Here is a 17,456-nt window from a genome sequence, read left to right on the forward strand (position 1 = left end):
CTTTAAAATAAGAAAACGTTAGGGTCTAAGTGATCTTAATATATTTTGAGGAGGATTGGTGGAATCCATAATGCAAGCCAACATGTCCATAATCAGCTGTCCAGATGAGAATACACATTTAATTCAAGATAGTTTGATTTTCTAAAGTTCAGCAATGTTTTTTGAGAAATTTTAATCTCTAGGGAAACGAGTCATATAGTGCAGAACTTACCATTTCAAGGTTAGTATTTTTAGATTGGTAGTCTTTAAAAATAATTCATTGACAATTAACTGGCATTTTCAGGTTATAACCTACTCTGAATTTTACATTAAACTTCAGCTTTGTAGCGCACGTCCAGTTCTTTATTATCATCTGGTACCCTTTATTGCTGCCAATTTTTTTTGACATCTCATCAGTAGCTTTTGACTTTGATTCAGGAGTCTGGATTTTTCTGCAATTGTACGTTATTTTAGCTATCTCCCTTTGGAAATAGAAGTAATTTTAATGTGTAGGCCTTTGTTCCACAGTGTTTAGTGCAGCTGTTTGACTTCTCATGAAAGTGATCCATTGTTGCCCAAGATGTAGCAACAAGATCAAATAACAGTGAATTAAAGAAATTTGTGATTACTGTTGGCATTTTAAATTTATTAATGCAGGTACTCAAAAAGTCACTCTTTTATTTATTTTTGTTCTTCTTGGCTTAGTAATGTGCCAATAAATAAGCAATTGTAATTTGAAATAAGGGCAATTTTTGTTAAATCTGGGCATGTGAGAGTAGGCAGCACACATGGGAACTAATATAGTAAGACTAAGAGAATTAGGTATTAGTAATATATATTTGATGTAATATATATTTAATGCAATATTTATTTTGAACAAAATTAACAATCAAAAACGCATGTTTTTAAAAAAAAATCCACATTAATGTATCCATTATGTGATAGTCATGCTTCTCTCAGTTAATTTTTTTTAAATTTAAATAGAGCTGCCACAACTTTGACTTTGTCATAGAACTGTTTCTGTTATGAAACTGTTTGATTTTTACCTATAAGAACAATTAAATTATTTAAAAATAAGTCAAGAAATAGTCACAATAAAAAATTATGTAGGACAGTGCACATACTTATGGGAGAACAAGGAAGCACGTGGTACTAATGTACTAATGAGTAAAAGGCTTCACACTGCAAATGAGACACACTGGAAAAGTCTTGAAATGTTTAAAACTGAGTTGGAAGTATCCAGTTATTATGTTAGTGTTAGAACCATAGACACACTGCAAGGAAACAGACCCTATGATCCAGCTGGAGCATGCCAACCATGTTCCCAAACTGAACTAGTCCCACCTGCCTGCGCTTGACCTACATTCTTCCAAACCTTTTCTATTCATGAGCTTATCCAAACATATTTTAAACATAGTAACTACCTGAATCCACTACTTTCTCTCGCAGTTCATTCTGCACACAAGCCACTCTTCAGTTTAAAAAAAATGTTACTCCTTGTCTTCTTTCTAAATCTTTCTGCCCTCAACTTGAAAATAAGCCCCCTGGTTTTGAACTTACCCTCCCTAGGAAAATACCCTAGGCATTCACCTTATCTATGCACCAATGATTTTATAAAACTCTATAAGGTCATCCCTCTACCTCCTAAGCTTCAGTGAAAAAAGCCTTTCCAGTGTATTTTTATATCTGAAACCCTCCAATCCTGGCAATGTCCTGGTAAATCTTTTCTGAACCCTCTCCAATTCAATATCCTTTCTATATAGAGGAGACCAAAACTGCACACAGTATTCCAGAAGAGACCTTTCCAAAATCCTGTATAACCTCAACATGTCCCAACTCCTACACTCAAAAAGGTTTGAGCAATGAAAGCAAGCATGCTAAATGCCTTCTTACCCACCCTGTCTACCTGTGACGCAAGTTTCAAAGGATTATTCACCTGAACCCCTATGTCTCTCTCTGTTCTACAATACTACCCAGGGGCTTACCATTAATTGTACAAGTCCTGTTGTAGTTTTTATTTCCAAAGTGCAATATCTCATTTAAATTAAATTCCACCTGCCACTCCTCAGCCCGTTGACCCAATTGATCAAAATTTCTTTGTAATCTTAGATAACCTGCTGTAGGATTTCAGAATATCCTCATTGCAGCCAATTATTTTGCACCGTATCCATTTTCTACAAGGTTCAGGCTTGTCCCACTTAACCAGACCCTTGAAAGTAACCCATTTATGTTCTGTACTTTGACAGAGAGAATTCATGTAGCTGGTTAACTCTGTCAGTGGCTATTGGGATATCCAATCTAAGAAGTAAGGGTCTTAAATGAGGTAATGATTTTATTCTTAGATTTTCAAAGAAGTTTAATTTTTTTTTTACCAGTAGTGTCCTTTAAACCAACTTTAATCAATTCTTCTCTGGGATCGTTGGTTTCTGGAAATTTCATTTATTGACTTTTTATGATTATGTATCTTCATTGTTTACTAATTTGTCGCTAAGAGAAAACAGTTGATAATTAGGAGATGAGACGTTAAAAGATTACAGTTGGTTAAGGAATGCACAAATATAAGAACAGATTACGTAAATTTTATTGTTAGTCTGTGTCGAGCCAGTTTGCTCATTTTAATGCAAAAGTTGACACTGAGACTACAACTGAGCCCATGCTGGAAGTGCACCCCCAGTGTTGAGGCGCAAATAAACGCAGCCTTCTCCATTTGCTCTGTTCTCACCTAGGCAGCTATCACTGCAGCTTCCTTGGTTTTAGAATTTCCTTCCATCAACTTCTCTACCTCTCCATATCCTTTTCTTTCTTGAAGCCCCTCCATAAAACCTGCCACCTTGTCCAAGTTTTTACTGAGGTTCCTCTGGCTTTCTCTTCTGTACCTCAGCTGAATTTGGGTTCGGGGGTCTTCTGTGTTCAAGGCTTTAAATGATTATGCCTTCTTGTTTGTGATCCAATTGAACCAGGAGCAAAAGAATTGCTGGTTTGTTGAGGTGTTCAGGAAAGAAAGGATTTCACAGATTGTTCCAATGTTAGAGAAAGCCATTGGTCCATTATGTCTATTCTAGATTGCTAAATGAGCATCATACCAAATGCCCATCTCCTGCTTAATAGACATATCCTTATGCCTATCCAGATAACCATCCAGTGACCTTGTGAATGCCTCAATTGAACCTGGCACCACCACATTTCCAAGCAGTGCATTCCACACCCTAACAAATGCACTTAATTGCATTTCAGTCTCAAAAAATTACATTCTTCTTATTGAGCAGTAATATCGCCAAATTTGGAAAGTTAGTTATTGTTTTGGGTAAGTAAGTCACCATACTACTGGACCATCGGGCTGTACTTACATTAGAGAGAGATGACTGGTGGTTGATTAATGCAAGGGTCAACACATCTCAGACAAGGGCGAGGTCGAGAAGGAGAATCGTTCCTGGTAACCTCAGCTGGTGAGAGAATTGACATCACTCTACATCACAAGCCAGCCATCCAGCTAATTGAGTATAGATTAAGATTTGAAAGGAAAAGGTTGGGTCTTCTCACTGAGAGCAAGAGCAAATAAGACACAAACAGGTTAAGGAGGTATGGGGGGGAAGTAGCTGGGAGGAGAGAAAAGAGAGTGGATGTAAGAAAAGTGGAGAACAGACGTGGCTACTTTCTGAAGTTGTGAAATTCACTTCTGAGTCCTAAAGGCTATAAGACGCCTGAGGAAAATAGTGTTCCTTAGCCTTGTATTGTGCTTTGCAAAATATAAAGTGTAAAGTGTACTTATCTACAGGAATAGTTTTGAAGAGCAGCAAAGTTACAGGAGCCTTGTGTACAAAGTTGTTTAAACCACTTCGGCGTACCATGCTTTGAACACATTATAGAAAGGAATTAAAGATATTGGAAAGATATAATGAACATTTTAGTGGATGATATCAGAATTTAGAGATTCTATCCATTAACAATTATTGATTGGCCTAGGATTGTTTTCTCCAGATAAGAAATGGTTGAGGGGTGATCTGAGACCTGAATTATGAAAGGTTTTGAAGGGTAAATGTAAAGATGCTATCTCCACTGCAGAATCTAAAACTAGGGACCATAAATATAAAATAATTACTAATAAATCTAATTGAGTTCAACTGAAACTTATTTACTTAAAGAACATTGAAAATGTAGAACTTGCCACCAAATGAAACTTTGAATTAACAAATGAAGGAAAGAAATGGAAGAGTTCAGTGACCTGGAATAGGAGGAGGTTTATGAGGAACATAAACACAAGCAAGGACAAGTCTGACCAAATGATCTGGTTCTGTTTTGGAATACGGTTATCATTTGCCTTTACATAACAAAACATGCAAGTTAAAGATGGAAAACTTAAAAAGCGCTAATCTGAAACATTCCGACTAGATACAACAAATACAATCACGAGCCAGTTCTGTCTGGTGTATTCAGCCATTGACCCGTGGGTGAGGGATATTTTTAAATTATGGACAAAAATGATTTGGGGGATTAATTTTCCTTCCCTTTTGTAATTGTCATTCTCCATAACTTAAGCAATTGCTCAGACACTGCGTTTTGCTGCCAACTTATTCTACTCCAAAGTCTACCAGACACTACTCTTCTCCATAGATTATGTTTAGTTTGGATTTGAATATAATTTCCTAGAACTAACTCATTAGAGGGAAGTGGCAAGTTATATTTTGAAACATTGAGTAAAAAAAATAGAATTGCACTAGACCTTATAGATCTTACAGCTTTATTTAAATTTTCTGTTCAATGCAATGTTATTTTGAAAAGATTCAGTTGATGATTGAAAGCTCATTGGAGGAAATAGTTCAGTTTCAATTCACGTAAAATCAAGTAACAATAAGTAAACAAAAATAAACTACTTTTTTTTCATTTTTTGATGGAGGTGCTTTTACAACAAAACTGTTGCACATAAAATATTCTAGTAATACCGACTGCCATCAAGACTTGAACCAAAATCTTTACAAATACAGTTGTTAATTTTATTCTTTACTCATGTACCAGTGATGGATGTTGGTAAAATACATAACAACCTAGCAAGTGGACAAAGTTGGTGCTGTACAGAACCACTGTGTAAAATTCAGAACAGCTTTGTATCTGCCTAATGACATTCTGCAATATTGGAGAAAATATATAACGTCAACAATATAAAATTCATTTTTACCAGTAACTTAAATAAACTTATTTACTTGCTCTGAAGTTAAGTTTTTGAGTAAACCAGCTATGAATGAGAGTTTCTTGTTGCCTTTTTAAAACAAAATATGATTGTTGCAGTGTTCAGACTTTTATAAAAGTTACTGTTTTGTAGAGCACTTCGTTGTCAATTTTTCATTTGTTTGACTTGTAAACCAAATTAAAAGCATCTTGTGATCTTAAAGTAAATAGAACTGAAAACAAGAGGTTTTTTTTGTCATGACAACATCATGAATATTGCTTAAGTTGATAACTAATAGACCCATAGAATAGAAACACAAATGTGGCTCATTTCCTCTGTGAACTAAATGTTTAATTTTAAAAAGATATAGTTAGTTCCTAAAACACAAGGTGACCAATATTTTCTCTCTGTTGACAATGTACTGTAGCAAACTAAATTAAGAAGTAAATTGTAATTAAAGCGTTCAACTTCAGGGAATAGTGGGGGTTTTTTTGCTCACCTATGGTTGTAGCTTAACAAGTTGCTCAGTTATTGATTCAGTGCCATGTATTTCTGACACTCATCAAGTTAGAAGCTTTAACAATAATGCATCCTTTGACTATGCATTTGCAGAGGCAGGTGTTTCATGCAAGGTGCAAAAAGGATAAAAGAGGTTGTTGACTAAGCAAATTTGAGTCAGCAAGCTAGCACGTAAAAGAAAACTTGAGTTGCAGGTGGTTTGGTGGGTTGTTCATTATCTTTCACCACTCGAGCCCTTCTAAAACAGTATCTCTTACTGTAATATAATCCCAGCAATTCATAATTTGCATCTTACTAGCTATTTCAGTAAATTGGAACCAGCTCCATGTTCATTATTGCCTAATAAATTACATGGACTGCCACTCAATCTTCAAAAGCATCTCTACATCCTCTGGATGTGTAATATAAAAGAATAAATCTTCAAGAGGGTTATTTTTTCTGCTGTGAAATTCGTCAGTTTTGGAAAAATTGGAAATGTTTCTCATCTAATATGCATACATGCATATAATTTGGTCCATGTTTGCTTAAACCAGTGATAATGAAAGAAATTAAAAGAGTACTGAATGCATGAAACAAAAGGTTTGTGTTGTCTCTTACAGATCGTTTGTATTATACGTTTCGCATTTGTAAATAATTGTCATCAGAAGCAGAGTTATCAAATTTAATCAAACTTTTAATTAGTTTCACTTTAGGTTTTGCAGAGTATAGGGATAAAGTATGTGTATGGCATGAATGGGGTAAGGAGAATGTGACCAAAACTTTTACACAAGTAAAGAGAGTTCTGTTCCTCTGATTGCTGTCTTGCCTCCTGCTTCTAATAGCTGTGACTCCAGAGTGTTATTGATTGATGGGTCACTCTAGGCAAAAGTGAGGACTGCAGATGCTGGAAACCAGAGTCTAGATTAAAGTGGTGCTGGAAAGGCACAGCAGGTCAGGCAGCATCTGAGGAGCAGGAAAGTTGACATTTCGGACAAAAGCCCTTCATCAGAAATGTAGGCAGGGAGCCTCCAAGGTGAAGAGATAAATGTGGGGAGGGAGGGAGGGAAGAGTACAATAGGTGAGTAGGGGAGTGGATGGAGGTGATAGGTCAGAGAGGAGGGAGTGTCACTCTAGCCTACATTATGATTTGAAGACTGAGAATGAGTCTTGACTCTCCCCATTTGCCAGCAGATCATGGACAACCATCTTTGTCTCGTCAAATGATCCATTTACCTATATACAGGGGATAGAAAGTGTGTCATTGAGCTAAGTATTGTGTTTTTTAAATGGTTTTAAATAGCTGTAACCATGATCAGTACTTCATACACTTGAAGTTTGACAATTCAGCTTGTATCAAGTTTTCTGAACTTGGGTAAGTGGAGCTGTCCTCTCTGAGAACAAAACTTGCATTACTATTTGACAATTGAAATTACCCATCTAACTATAGATTCAATATATGACCATCAGTGATGTCCTAGCAGCGAAATCTGTTTTGATGATGATGAGACATTTTATAAAAAAAAGTTTATTCAAAATAGTTTTAATAAAATAAATTATCACGTTGTCCCAAGTCACCCATATAGAAATGCAACAGTTGATTCAGAGTTTTATCTGATGGCAAGTTTCACCTTTTCAGTGTCCTCCAAGTAAAGAAGTTTCTATTGAACTCTATTAGATTCATTAGTAATCCTTTTATATTTATGGTCCCTAGTTTAGGACTCTGCATAATAGGAAACAACATCTTTACTTCTACCCTTCAAAACCTTTCATAACTTGGGTCGCCGATCACCCCTCAGCCTTCTCTCGTCTAGAGAAAACCATTCCCGGCCAATCAATAATTGTTGATGGACAGCATTTCTCAATTCTGGTATTGTGCACTAAATCTTTCCAATATCTTGAATACCTTTCTATAGTATAGCATCCAAAGCTGTACATGGTACTCCAAAAAGTGATTTTTAACCAGTGTTGTACACAAGCTTACGATAACTTCTCTGCTCTTCTAAACCATTTCTGTAGATAAGGACATTTTGCACTTGATATTTTTACATAAATATGAATAATAACCCTCTTTACCGGAATTGAACCAGCTGACCTGCTCTTACGGCAACCCAGAGCGCAACTGTGGCATCATCTCTGTGGCCCTGTAAAACTGCAGTTTCATTGATTGCCATTCTTTTTGAATAAAAAGCATATTTGAGGGTTCTTAATTTGAGATTGTCCCATAATACTCCTGACGTACTCAGTTGGATGCTGTTGACCTAGCACAAGGAGATAGTTAAGAACCAACATGATGTGAGTGGAGAACATAACTATGGTTTACAGCGTGAACAAATAAGCAGGAATGTTCTCCTATCCCAATATCAATGCTATTCATCTCTTGCAAGGATCATTTCCCAGAGCTTAGACCAAGGATAGTTTATCACAAGGAGCAATGGAGGAGAAGTAGAGTAAATCAGTTCCCAAAGAATTAATCATCCTCTTACTGCAGCAATTCATTGGTGTCATTACAGGTAGTCCACTTCTTTTTCATTCTAAGACATGTCATTTAGTTTAATAGAAATTTAAATTTTGCACAATTGCAAATTGAGTAATAGTCTATACTTGTAGTACAAAGAGCATAAGCACAAAAAGTAATGAATTTCCATGTAAATTAGTTGCTCTGGATTTTAAATGTAAATAGAACAATTTTTTTCAGCCTTGATGTCACATTAAGTCCTGGAATATTGTATATATCTATCATGTTCCTGAGACAAAATATTATTTATGGTCTTGTGATTTGTGTGTACTATCAAAATAAAATTCACAGTGCAACTATCTGAGTTATTCGTTATCTAGGTGTTTAAAGTATGTTTCTTAATGGTGCTTTCTGTATGTTTATAATGCTAATCATTTGGCTAATGTTTAAACAATACCATTAATGAAATGTATTCAGAACGTGTTCGCCGATCTGAAATAAATTGCTGTTTGTGTGTCATCTATTACAGTTTCTGTAATTTCTGGTAATACCCCATGTACTCCAACTGTGAAGCATTACATTGGTAGAGAAATAGTAAGCTGCTTGATATTCATGGACTATGATAGGAAAAATGTAGAAATCTTACCTGATCACTGCTTCATCGACATCTGTTGGAACTACTCAAATGTAAATATATAAACAGAATTTGACTTTCCTGTAATGGGCAAGTGGTTGAATAATCTTATAGCATTCATTGTCGGTATCATTGAGAATAATGACCATTTAGACTGGTATTATAGACACCAGCTAATATCCATACTTGATAGTGAGCCTGGGCTGAAGGAGGACAAAAGGGGAAAAGTTACTAATGAGAGGAAGTAAACCAGAGGTTAAATTTCAGATGATGCCGATTTCAGAATTTTTTTAAAAATCGATACCATTTCTTGATTTGTAATTATAGGTTATCTATTCTATACTTATATTCAGCTAAAACTCTGAATCTTTCTTTTTTTCTAAAATGTACCATTATTTACTTTCTTTCCTTTTTAAAGTCTACTTCAGATTGATTAGCTCTGTTTTCTGCAATTGTCACTATGAAATGTGTGAAGTGTGCAGGGTTTGCCACCCTTTTGGGAAAAATCTTTCCATGAGATATGATATGAAATCTGAGTATTGTTTTTTGGAAAGGTTTCTGTTCTGGCATGCAGATGCTCTAATCTGCTACAATAATGTAATTTACTTACTATGCTATGGTGTTGACAACACCTGAGTTGTTCACATGGAGCAGTAAATGGTCAAATACAGTGCTTGCTCAGTAAGTATAATGAAGGGTCAAGCCAAATCTGCTTTATTCTTTACCACAGAGGGCTATGAAGACTGACTCAATCAGTATTTTTAAGACAGCATTTTAATCAGTAAGGAAGTTGAGAGTTATTGGCAAAAGGCAGAAAAGTGAAGTTGAGGATCATCATATCAGTCATGATCTCATTGAATGGCAGAGTGGACTTGCTGGGCTGAATGCCATGCTTCTGCTCCTCCATCTTGATTCTGAAGGGCTGCTTAAGCTTTGAGTTATGTTTAGAATGAATGTTTTTAAATATATAGGAGACTGAGATGAGAGGATAAAGTGTAGATTTTGATTTTCCCTCTGCTATTTAATGTGCAAAATATTATCCAATGTAACAGTTGAGCTGTATCAATGAAGTTCATTCAAACAATGTGGCATTTTCTGTGGCACTTACATCTGTTATTTGCAATCAACCTATTTCATGAAATGAGTATTTTTAAATGAATTCTGATTTTTTGGGGTTGATGGACAGCATTATCTGCACAAGAGCCATTACAGTTTTTGTTCAAACGAGCAAATTAAATATTTACCAGTTCTATTCCAAGATGAAGTGTTTCGCTGCTATTCAACCCTTGGGCTGTATTCCTGAATGTGAGGATACAGTAAAATACATTTTTTACTTCACAACGAAGCATGGTAGATGGAAGTGTTTCACAAATGGAAACTAGAAGAACTGGCAATTCTTAATGTGTTAAACAAAGCTTTAATCACGTGTACTCTTGTAATTTTTTTTCAAATTGACAAATATATTTGTCAATGCACAGTACTCTTTGAATTAACTGTATATTTTTGTTCTTTTGAAAGTTTTAACATAGCTATAATCAAGTGCTTGTGGTTCATTTGATTAAATTGATGCAGATTAATTGTACATTTTTTTTAGTGCATATCATTTAAATGCAGGACAAATTTATCCTCATTTACTTTCCACTTTATTTGGTCTCAGATGACCAATAGAAATGCAAGCTATTGACGTCGTTGGCTTAATTTCAACTACCCGCAAAGAATTTACATCATTATCTATACCATTGTCTGCAACACCTTACTGTTTCCTCTGCCAGCCACAAAGCATGTCGTAGTCCCCTTAGTACAGAAACCGTGTCCTGCTACACTAGTGGTCATTAGAAATGGCAATGTAGTATGTAGAGCTGTTTGTGTGTGTCTTGCGCATTGGATTTATTGTTGTGAATATTTAATGTTTATTTAATCATGGAATAGGCCATTCAGTCTATTCATTGTGCCTATGCCCACTCTCTGCCAGAGCATCAGTCCTATTCTATCACTGCTGCCTGGTCCTTGTGGCCCTGCAATTGTTTATCACATCAAATAATTGTCCAAATCTCTCTTAATAGGCTCAAAGGCTTAATTGAATGCCTCCACTTCAATATCAGGCAGTACATTCCAAATTTATACATTTGTTGCATTTAATTAAAAAGTTTTTTTCCTTATGTCACTTCTTACACCCATCACCTTAATTGTCATCTGGTTCTTGACTTTCCTGTCAGCTCTGGACATTTTCTTGCGATCTACTTTATTAAGACTCAAGTTTGAACACCATTATGAAATCTCCTCTTAATCATCTTTACTGTAAGATAAAGAGGACGAGTGTTTTCTCTACTGTCTTCACATCCTTCCTAAAATGTGGTGTCTGGAACTGGACACAGTATTCTAATTGAGGTCAAGCAAGTATTTTAGAAAAGTATATCATGAGTATATCATAAATTTTGTACTATGTGGCTGTATTTATAAAACCGAGGATCCTTTATATTTCATTCAATGCTTTCTCCATTTGTCCTGGAGTATACCCCCAGCTCCTTTAGTTCTTCCATCCCATTTAGAATTTGACTTTTTTATTGCTGCTCCTTGCTCTTCCTACTACAATGAATCACTTCACACCTCATTAAAGATCATCTGTCACTCATTCATCCATTATACTATTATATCTACGTACATCGTCTTCATTTTAGCCCTGATTTTCTTTGGGGAAATTGTTTCACAATTGTTTCTTTTCTGTAATGGGGACATAGATTTAAGGTAAGGCGCAGGAGTTTAAAGAGGAGATTTGAGGAAAAATATTTTTAACCTAGAGGTCAGAAGCTTGCTTTCGAAAAGGAATGGTAGAAGCAGGAACCCGCGAGACATTTTAAGAAGTATTTAGATGAATATTTGAAACACCTAGAGTACAGGCCAAGTGCTGGAAAATGGGATTAGAACAAATGGATGTTTGATGATCACAGATATGATGAGCCAAATGGCTTCTTTCCGTGCTATAAAATCTCTGACTCCTCTTGTCCTTGTTAAAGACAAATGCAAATAGTGCTGATTAGTAACTCAGCCATTCCCTCTTTCCCAATGCATAGCTCTTCCCCTCCAAAAGTTGCTTACTTGGTCCTACTCACTTTTACTATTTATGTGCAATAGAGAATTTTTACAGTCCCTTTTATATTAGCAGCCAGTGTCATCTTACAGTCTCTCGGTTTGATTTCTTAGTTAATTTTTCATTTCTCCTCATATCCTCTTTTTATAATGAGCATGTTTCTTAATTGCATTATCCACTTAATGTTTGTCCTAATTTTTGATGGAAAATATTCAGCCTGGAGTCCAGTTACTAGTGGTGTGCCACAAGGATCTGTTTTGGGACCACTGCTGTTTGTCATTTTTATAAATGACTTAGACGCAGGCATAGGTGTGGATGGATTAGTAAATTTGCAAACGTCACTAAAGTCGGTGGAGTAGTGAACAGTTTAGAAGAATGTTACACATTGCAGGGGGACTTGAATAAACTGCACAATTGGGCTGAGGTGTGGCAAATGGAGGTCAGTGCAGCTAAATGTGAGTTGATGCACTTTGGGAAGAATAACAGGAAGGCAGAGTACTGGGTCAGTGGAAAGGTTCTTGATCGTGTGAATGTGCAGAGGGATCTTGAAGTCCATGTGCATAGGTCCCTGAAAGTTGCCACCCAGGTGGATAGTACTGTTAAGAAGGCATACAGTGTGTTAGGTTTCATTCATAGAGGGATTGAGCTTCGGAGCTGCAATATCATGCTGCAACTATACAGAATGCTAGTGCGGCCACACTTCGAATATTGTGTACCGTTCTGGTCCCCATATTTCGGGAAGGATGTAGAAGCATTGGAAAAGGTGCAGAGGAGATTTACCAGGATGTTGCCTGGTCTGGAGGGAAGGTTTTATGAGGAAAGGCTGAGACACTTGGATCTGTTCTCATTGGAAAGAAGAAGGCTAAGAGGAGCTTTGATAGAGACATTCAAGATGATCAGAGGATTAGATAGGGTAGACAGTGAAAGTCTTTTTCCTAGGATGATGTCGTCAGCTTGTACGAGGGGGCATAACTACAAATTGAGGGGTGATAGATTTAAGATAGACATCAGAGGCAGGTTCTTTACACAGAGTGGTAAGGGCGTGGAATGGCCTACTTACTAATATAGTCAACTCAGCCACATTAGGGAGATTTAAACAATCCTTCGACAAGCACATGGATGATGATGGGATAGTATAGGGGGACGAGCTGAGAGTAGTTCACAGGTCAGCGCAACATCGAGGGTCGAAGGGCCTGTTCTGCGCTGTATTGTTCTATGTTCACCATACTTCTGCTTAATTTTATTCTCCTCCTTCATCCCGGGATCTCTGGCATTGTTTGCTTCACCTTTTCCGCCATTTGAAATGTACTTTGCCTCTACCTGAATTGCTATTAGAGTTTTGCCTGCCAGCCTTTGAATCTGGCCCAAACAATTTGAAGACTTACTAAGGTACATTTTGTATGCATAAATCTGACTGCTGATCTTTCTTGTTTAGTTTTTTGAGTTAATGGGGTTTAGTGGACTCTATTGTGGAAATTGACATGCCTTAAATATCATGTATGCCTAGAAATGTCCTGATATTTTATTTCTCTTTATTTCCTCAGTGAATGAAATTATTGGAAGAGATATGTCACAGATTCCGACGTCTCGAGCAACAGCAGTTCATGCCCAATGTGTCTGCCCTGGAGCTTTGGAAAGTGGAATACCAGAGGGAGTCTGATGTCACTTACAATCACCACATACTCTTCTCAACATCAACCCTTCCTATACACGTTCTCCCCTTCCCCCACACGCCCCCCTCCAAACAAAACAGAAATTGTTGTGCTTCCAACATCGTGGCCTTTTATAAACTGCAACTTGAGTAGTTACTGCAAAAGGTGCTGCAGTTCTGTACTGAAAGTGGACCATACGGTCTCAGTCCTCCATCATAATGCTCTACAAATGCTGTGTTCAGTTGCCTGTATTTCAGTGGGACAGGCATAAAAATTCTGAAAAAACAGAAGGGACTTTAATCTACTTTAGGAATGGTTTTAGAGAGGTAGCTCTCCTTTAGTAGATTAATTCAACTAGTATACAGTGTATGAATAGTGTTTTATCATAAGGTGTTTGTATCTGCTGTAGTATCTACTGTAAATATAAGCTAAAGTTTAAGCTAAAAGAGGGTTTAGTGAGGTGATATATAAATAAATGATAAACAAAATGCTGTAGCTAATGGCATATACTACATTCTGTCATCCTGAAGAGTGCTTAAGCATGTAGATGTGCAGAAGATTTGCTCTAAATAAACTTCCAGAGACAAGAAAGCCTATCCAGTGTAGCCAATGTCATGGAAGCCATCATGTAAATACGTATCAATTCTTTGTTAATAGGAAGCAAAGCCAATATGGTACTGCATTTGTTTCTAAACTTAAAATTATATATTGTAGATTCAAAAGACCATTCCATAATGGAAATATGTGGCCGGGGATGGGGGGGGGTGGGAAACAACATTCCAAATTCAAGGAGTTTTTGAAACTTTGTAGATATGTTTCTCTATATTTCAAGTTAGCACAAATACAAGCGCCTTACTAATTTAAGCTTTTAGAATTTGTCAGAAGCTTTCATAGAACTGATGCATTTTGTAATAGGGCTCCAAAACAAATAACTTCTACTTTGTACAGGATTTAAGTTGAAGCCATTGAAATATAATTTAAATTACTACAGTTTGCAGAGGATTTCAAGTGTTTTGAAGTGTTTTTGTCATTCGCAATAGATAAGTGACACATGTATCTCCAGTGGCTGTCATCATCAAGCTGTCATTTAGGCTTTAAGTGCAAAACAGTGCATTGGGAAGAAAACTAGTGCTTCGTTGTCAGAGCAATATTGGTAATCTGACTAATGATTAGTATGGTTTAGATCAGATCTACTTTGGTTTACCTTTTAAAATTATTGTATTTGTGCCTCCAGTTGATATAGTATTGCTTTTGGTGCAGTGGAAATTTAATTGACAAACAATTTGTGTTTCTTATCCCACTGAAATCATATAGTATACAAAGGACTGGCACAAAAAGAATAATTGAAATAATTTTTATGACCTTATTAACAGCCTCATAGCATCTCTCAGCCAGTATTTATAAAACAAAATGCAATTGCCATTGATTCATGTTGTCAGTCAAGTTATTTAAAATAAAAACAAATGAAATTCAAATTATGTATAACTATTATTAGGCAACTTTGCATCTGTTTCATGCAGAAAGCACAGTCTGAGGCTATTTTATGAAATAGCATATATGTATTTTAAAGAAAGAGGCAGAGGGTGAGGTAATTCAAAACATAAGACAAAGGGTTGCTTTTATTTTTGTCAGCATTATAAACTCTATTTGCTTGTAATGCTAACTGCTTGTTAAATGCAAAGTTAACGTGCACCATACATGAGAAATAATACAAAAACACACGAGAATATTTAATTTTACTACCTATCATGAAAGAAAAGCACAAGTCTGAGCTTCATTCAGATTGCTGTGAGGCCAGTGAAAAGTCCTATTCATTGTTAATTGGGAGGTGTTGAGTTTTTGAGTTTAGAGTCAACCTTTTTTAACTGCCAAATTACAATTATATTATTGCTTGGTTAGGTACCATTAAAATCATTATTCTTAAAAGAAACAGTTAAGTGAGCAAATTAATTTTTTTAATGACCACTGCTGTCCAGGATAGGAAGCTCTGAGCTGAGTATCACTCATAATGTTTTTAGTGCTTATGTGAGAGTGAAAGGTTCAGTTGATTTCATCTTCCTAGACTGAACCATAACCATACATTGTTCAGGCATGTTTTATTTTAGAAGATATCTAGCACTTATAATATAATGGATTCTATAAAAGTTTAAATTGTTTCCCTGCCTTAGCTTTTGACCTTGGATATCATAGCATGTGGAGTTTGTAATAACTGTACACCATCTGAGTTTTCTTTGTAAATCCTCTGGAGTGACTTATGAAGCTGTACTGTACTAGTGTGTGGAGGCCCGTACAACCCCCAAAAATATCCTATGCACTGAACCTCCTGATGCCTTCAAATTACCTTGACGCCTGAAGATGTAGAAAGTGTAGAACTGCTTTTTAAATATAAAATCCTTTTCTAAAAAAAAAAATCTGTAGCTGTAGACAACCATTTTTGTTCAATGTATCTGCTTTGTCATGGATTACGTGCAAGGGTCTTAATAAAACTGCATTTTGTTGTTTTAAATCTTTCATAGGAGTGTAGAAATAAACATCTTTATGGAACTTCATTGTTTTAATTAATTGTTCTAAAAGCACAGACTTATTAGGCTATGCAAATTCAGTTTTGTAAACAGCACGTTGGGATTTTGACCTGTTGTTGGCATGCACAAAAAAAAAGCTAATATTTATGGTACCCTCTGTACTACTCTGTATATTTCAAAAAAAAGTTTCCTGACTCTCATAATGTTTGGAAAGCTGTAAGAAAGCCTTAATTCTTATTGTGTTCAAAAACTACAAGAGGAAAAAAAAATCTGTAAATGTCAATGAACTGTGGTTGCAGTTTAGTAAAATAAACTACATTAAGGGTACTGGATTATAATCACATTAGTTACAAAAAGGATGGAATAGGATTGTATAATTTGGAACTGAAACTGGCTTCAGTGCAATTATGTTCATCTTTTGGAAAACATTACTGTGTCAATGAGACTGCCATCCTTTTTTTAACCAAAGAATAAAAACTTTCATTTGCTGGTGTGAACACTTGCTTTAAAACTCTATTTTTGATACTCAAAACAGATGTCATTCCTAACGGTTGAATTTGTTCAACAATTGTACGTTTTGTAGAAGGAGCAAAACTACTACAGGCTAAGTCACCTGTTTTGCAGATGTTTACAGAGCCTTGTAATTTCATGTACATTTTGTATTTTAAAATTTTGTAAGGAATTTTAAGATTGCTGTGCTGTTGAGAGACATACAAATGAAATAACTTGCATCCTAGGCTCTTAAATCATAGTGTTTAAATAAAATGTAAGATGTGTAAATTTGAGTGTTTTTATTACTTGATATCTAGACAGAAGGCTTGAATGTTATCATCCTAATTGTTTTATATTTCAATATTTTCAAATTAATTGTAAAATGTACATATTTTTATAAGAATAGGGGTGTTAATACACATAAATAATGTGTAAGCTGCTACATTACACAATAATAACAAACAGTGGAGTCCATTGGTTTTGATCAAGTGGTGCAGGTGATTTCCTAAACTTAGAACAATAATTTCCGCACCTCTCTTACTCCCTCAACTCTCTTAAACTGTCAGCCTGCATGTCTGAAATCCAGCATTGGATATGCAGAAACTTGCAACAGCAAAATAATGGGAAAGCCATTATTTTCAATCCCCGTCACAAAGTCTTTGTGCTCGCTACCGATTCCATTCTCTTGCCACTGACTCCATCCTCTTCCATGGCAATTATAAGAATGATACTTAGTATTATATTTGACCTCAATATGAATCTTCTACCACATACCTGCATCATCTTTAAGACCACCTATTTCCATTTCTGAAGTATTGCCTGATCCTTCCGCAGTTTGTGGCAGAGAATTTCAAATTCTGACCATCCTCAAGCTAGACTTTTTCTGTTTAATACTTAAGTTGTTTTTGTTATTTCAAATTGACTTTTAAAGTAATGCCACTTAAGATATACTTGAATTAGCTATTACTTTCA

The 17,456-nt window shown here is 35.8% G+C and overlaps 1 protein-coding gene across 1 annotated transcript in view; it reads left to right on the top strand.

Annotated features, from left to right (window-relative positions):
* Positions 1-16,772, top strand: part of nfatc3a (nuclear factor of activated T cells 3a) — a 181,336-nt gene extending 164,564 nt beyond the window's left edge. Inside the window, exon 10 of the mRNA XM_072547413.1 lies at positions 13,363-16,772. Within this exon, the coding sequence (XP_072403514.1) occupies positions 13,363-13,478 (116 nt within the window). The 3' untranslated portion in view covers positions 13,479-16,772. The remainder of the gene's footprint in view (positions 1-13,362) is intronic.
* The last annotated feature ends 684 nt before the right edge of the window (positions 16,773-17,456 follow it).

This window comes from Chiloscyllium punctatum, chromosome 26, assembly GCF_047496795.1.
Source record: "Chiloscyllium punctatum isolate Juve2018m chromosome 26, sChiPun1.3, whole genome shotgun sequence".
Classification (NCBI taxonomy): domain Eukaryota; kingdom Metazoa; phylum Chordata; class Chondrichthyes; order Orectolobiformes; family Hemiscylliidae; genus Chiloscyllium; species Chiloscyllium punctatum.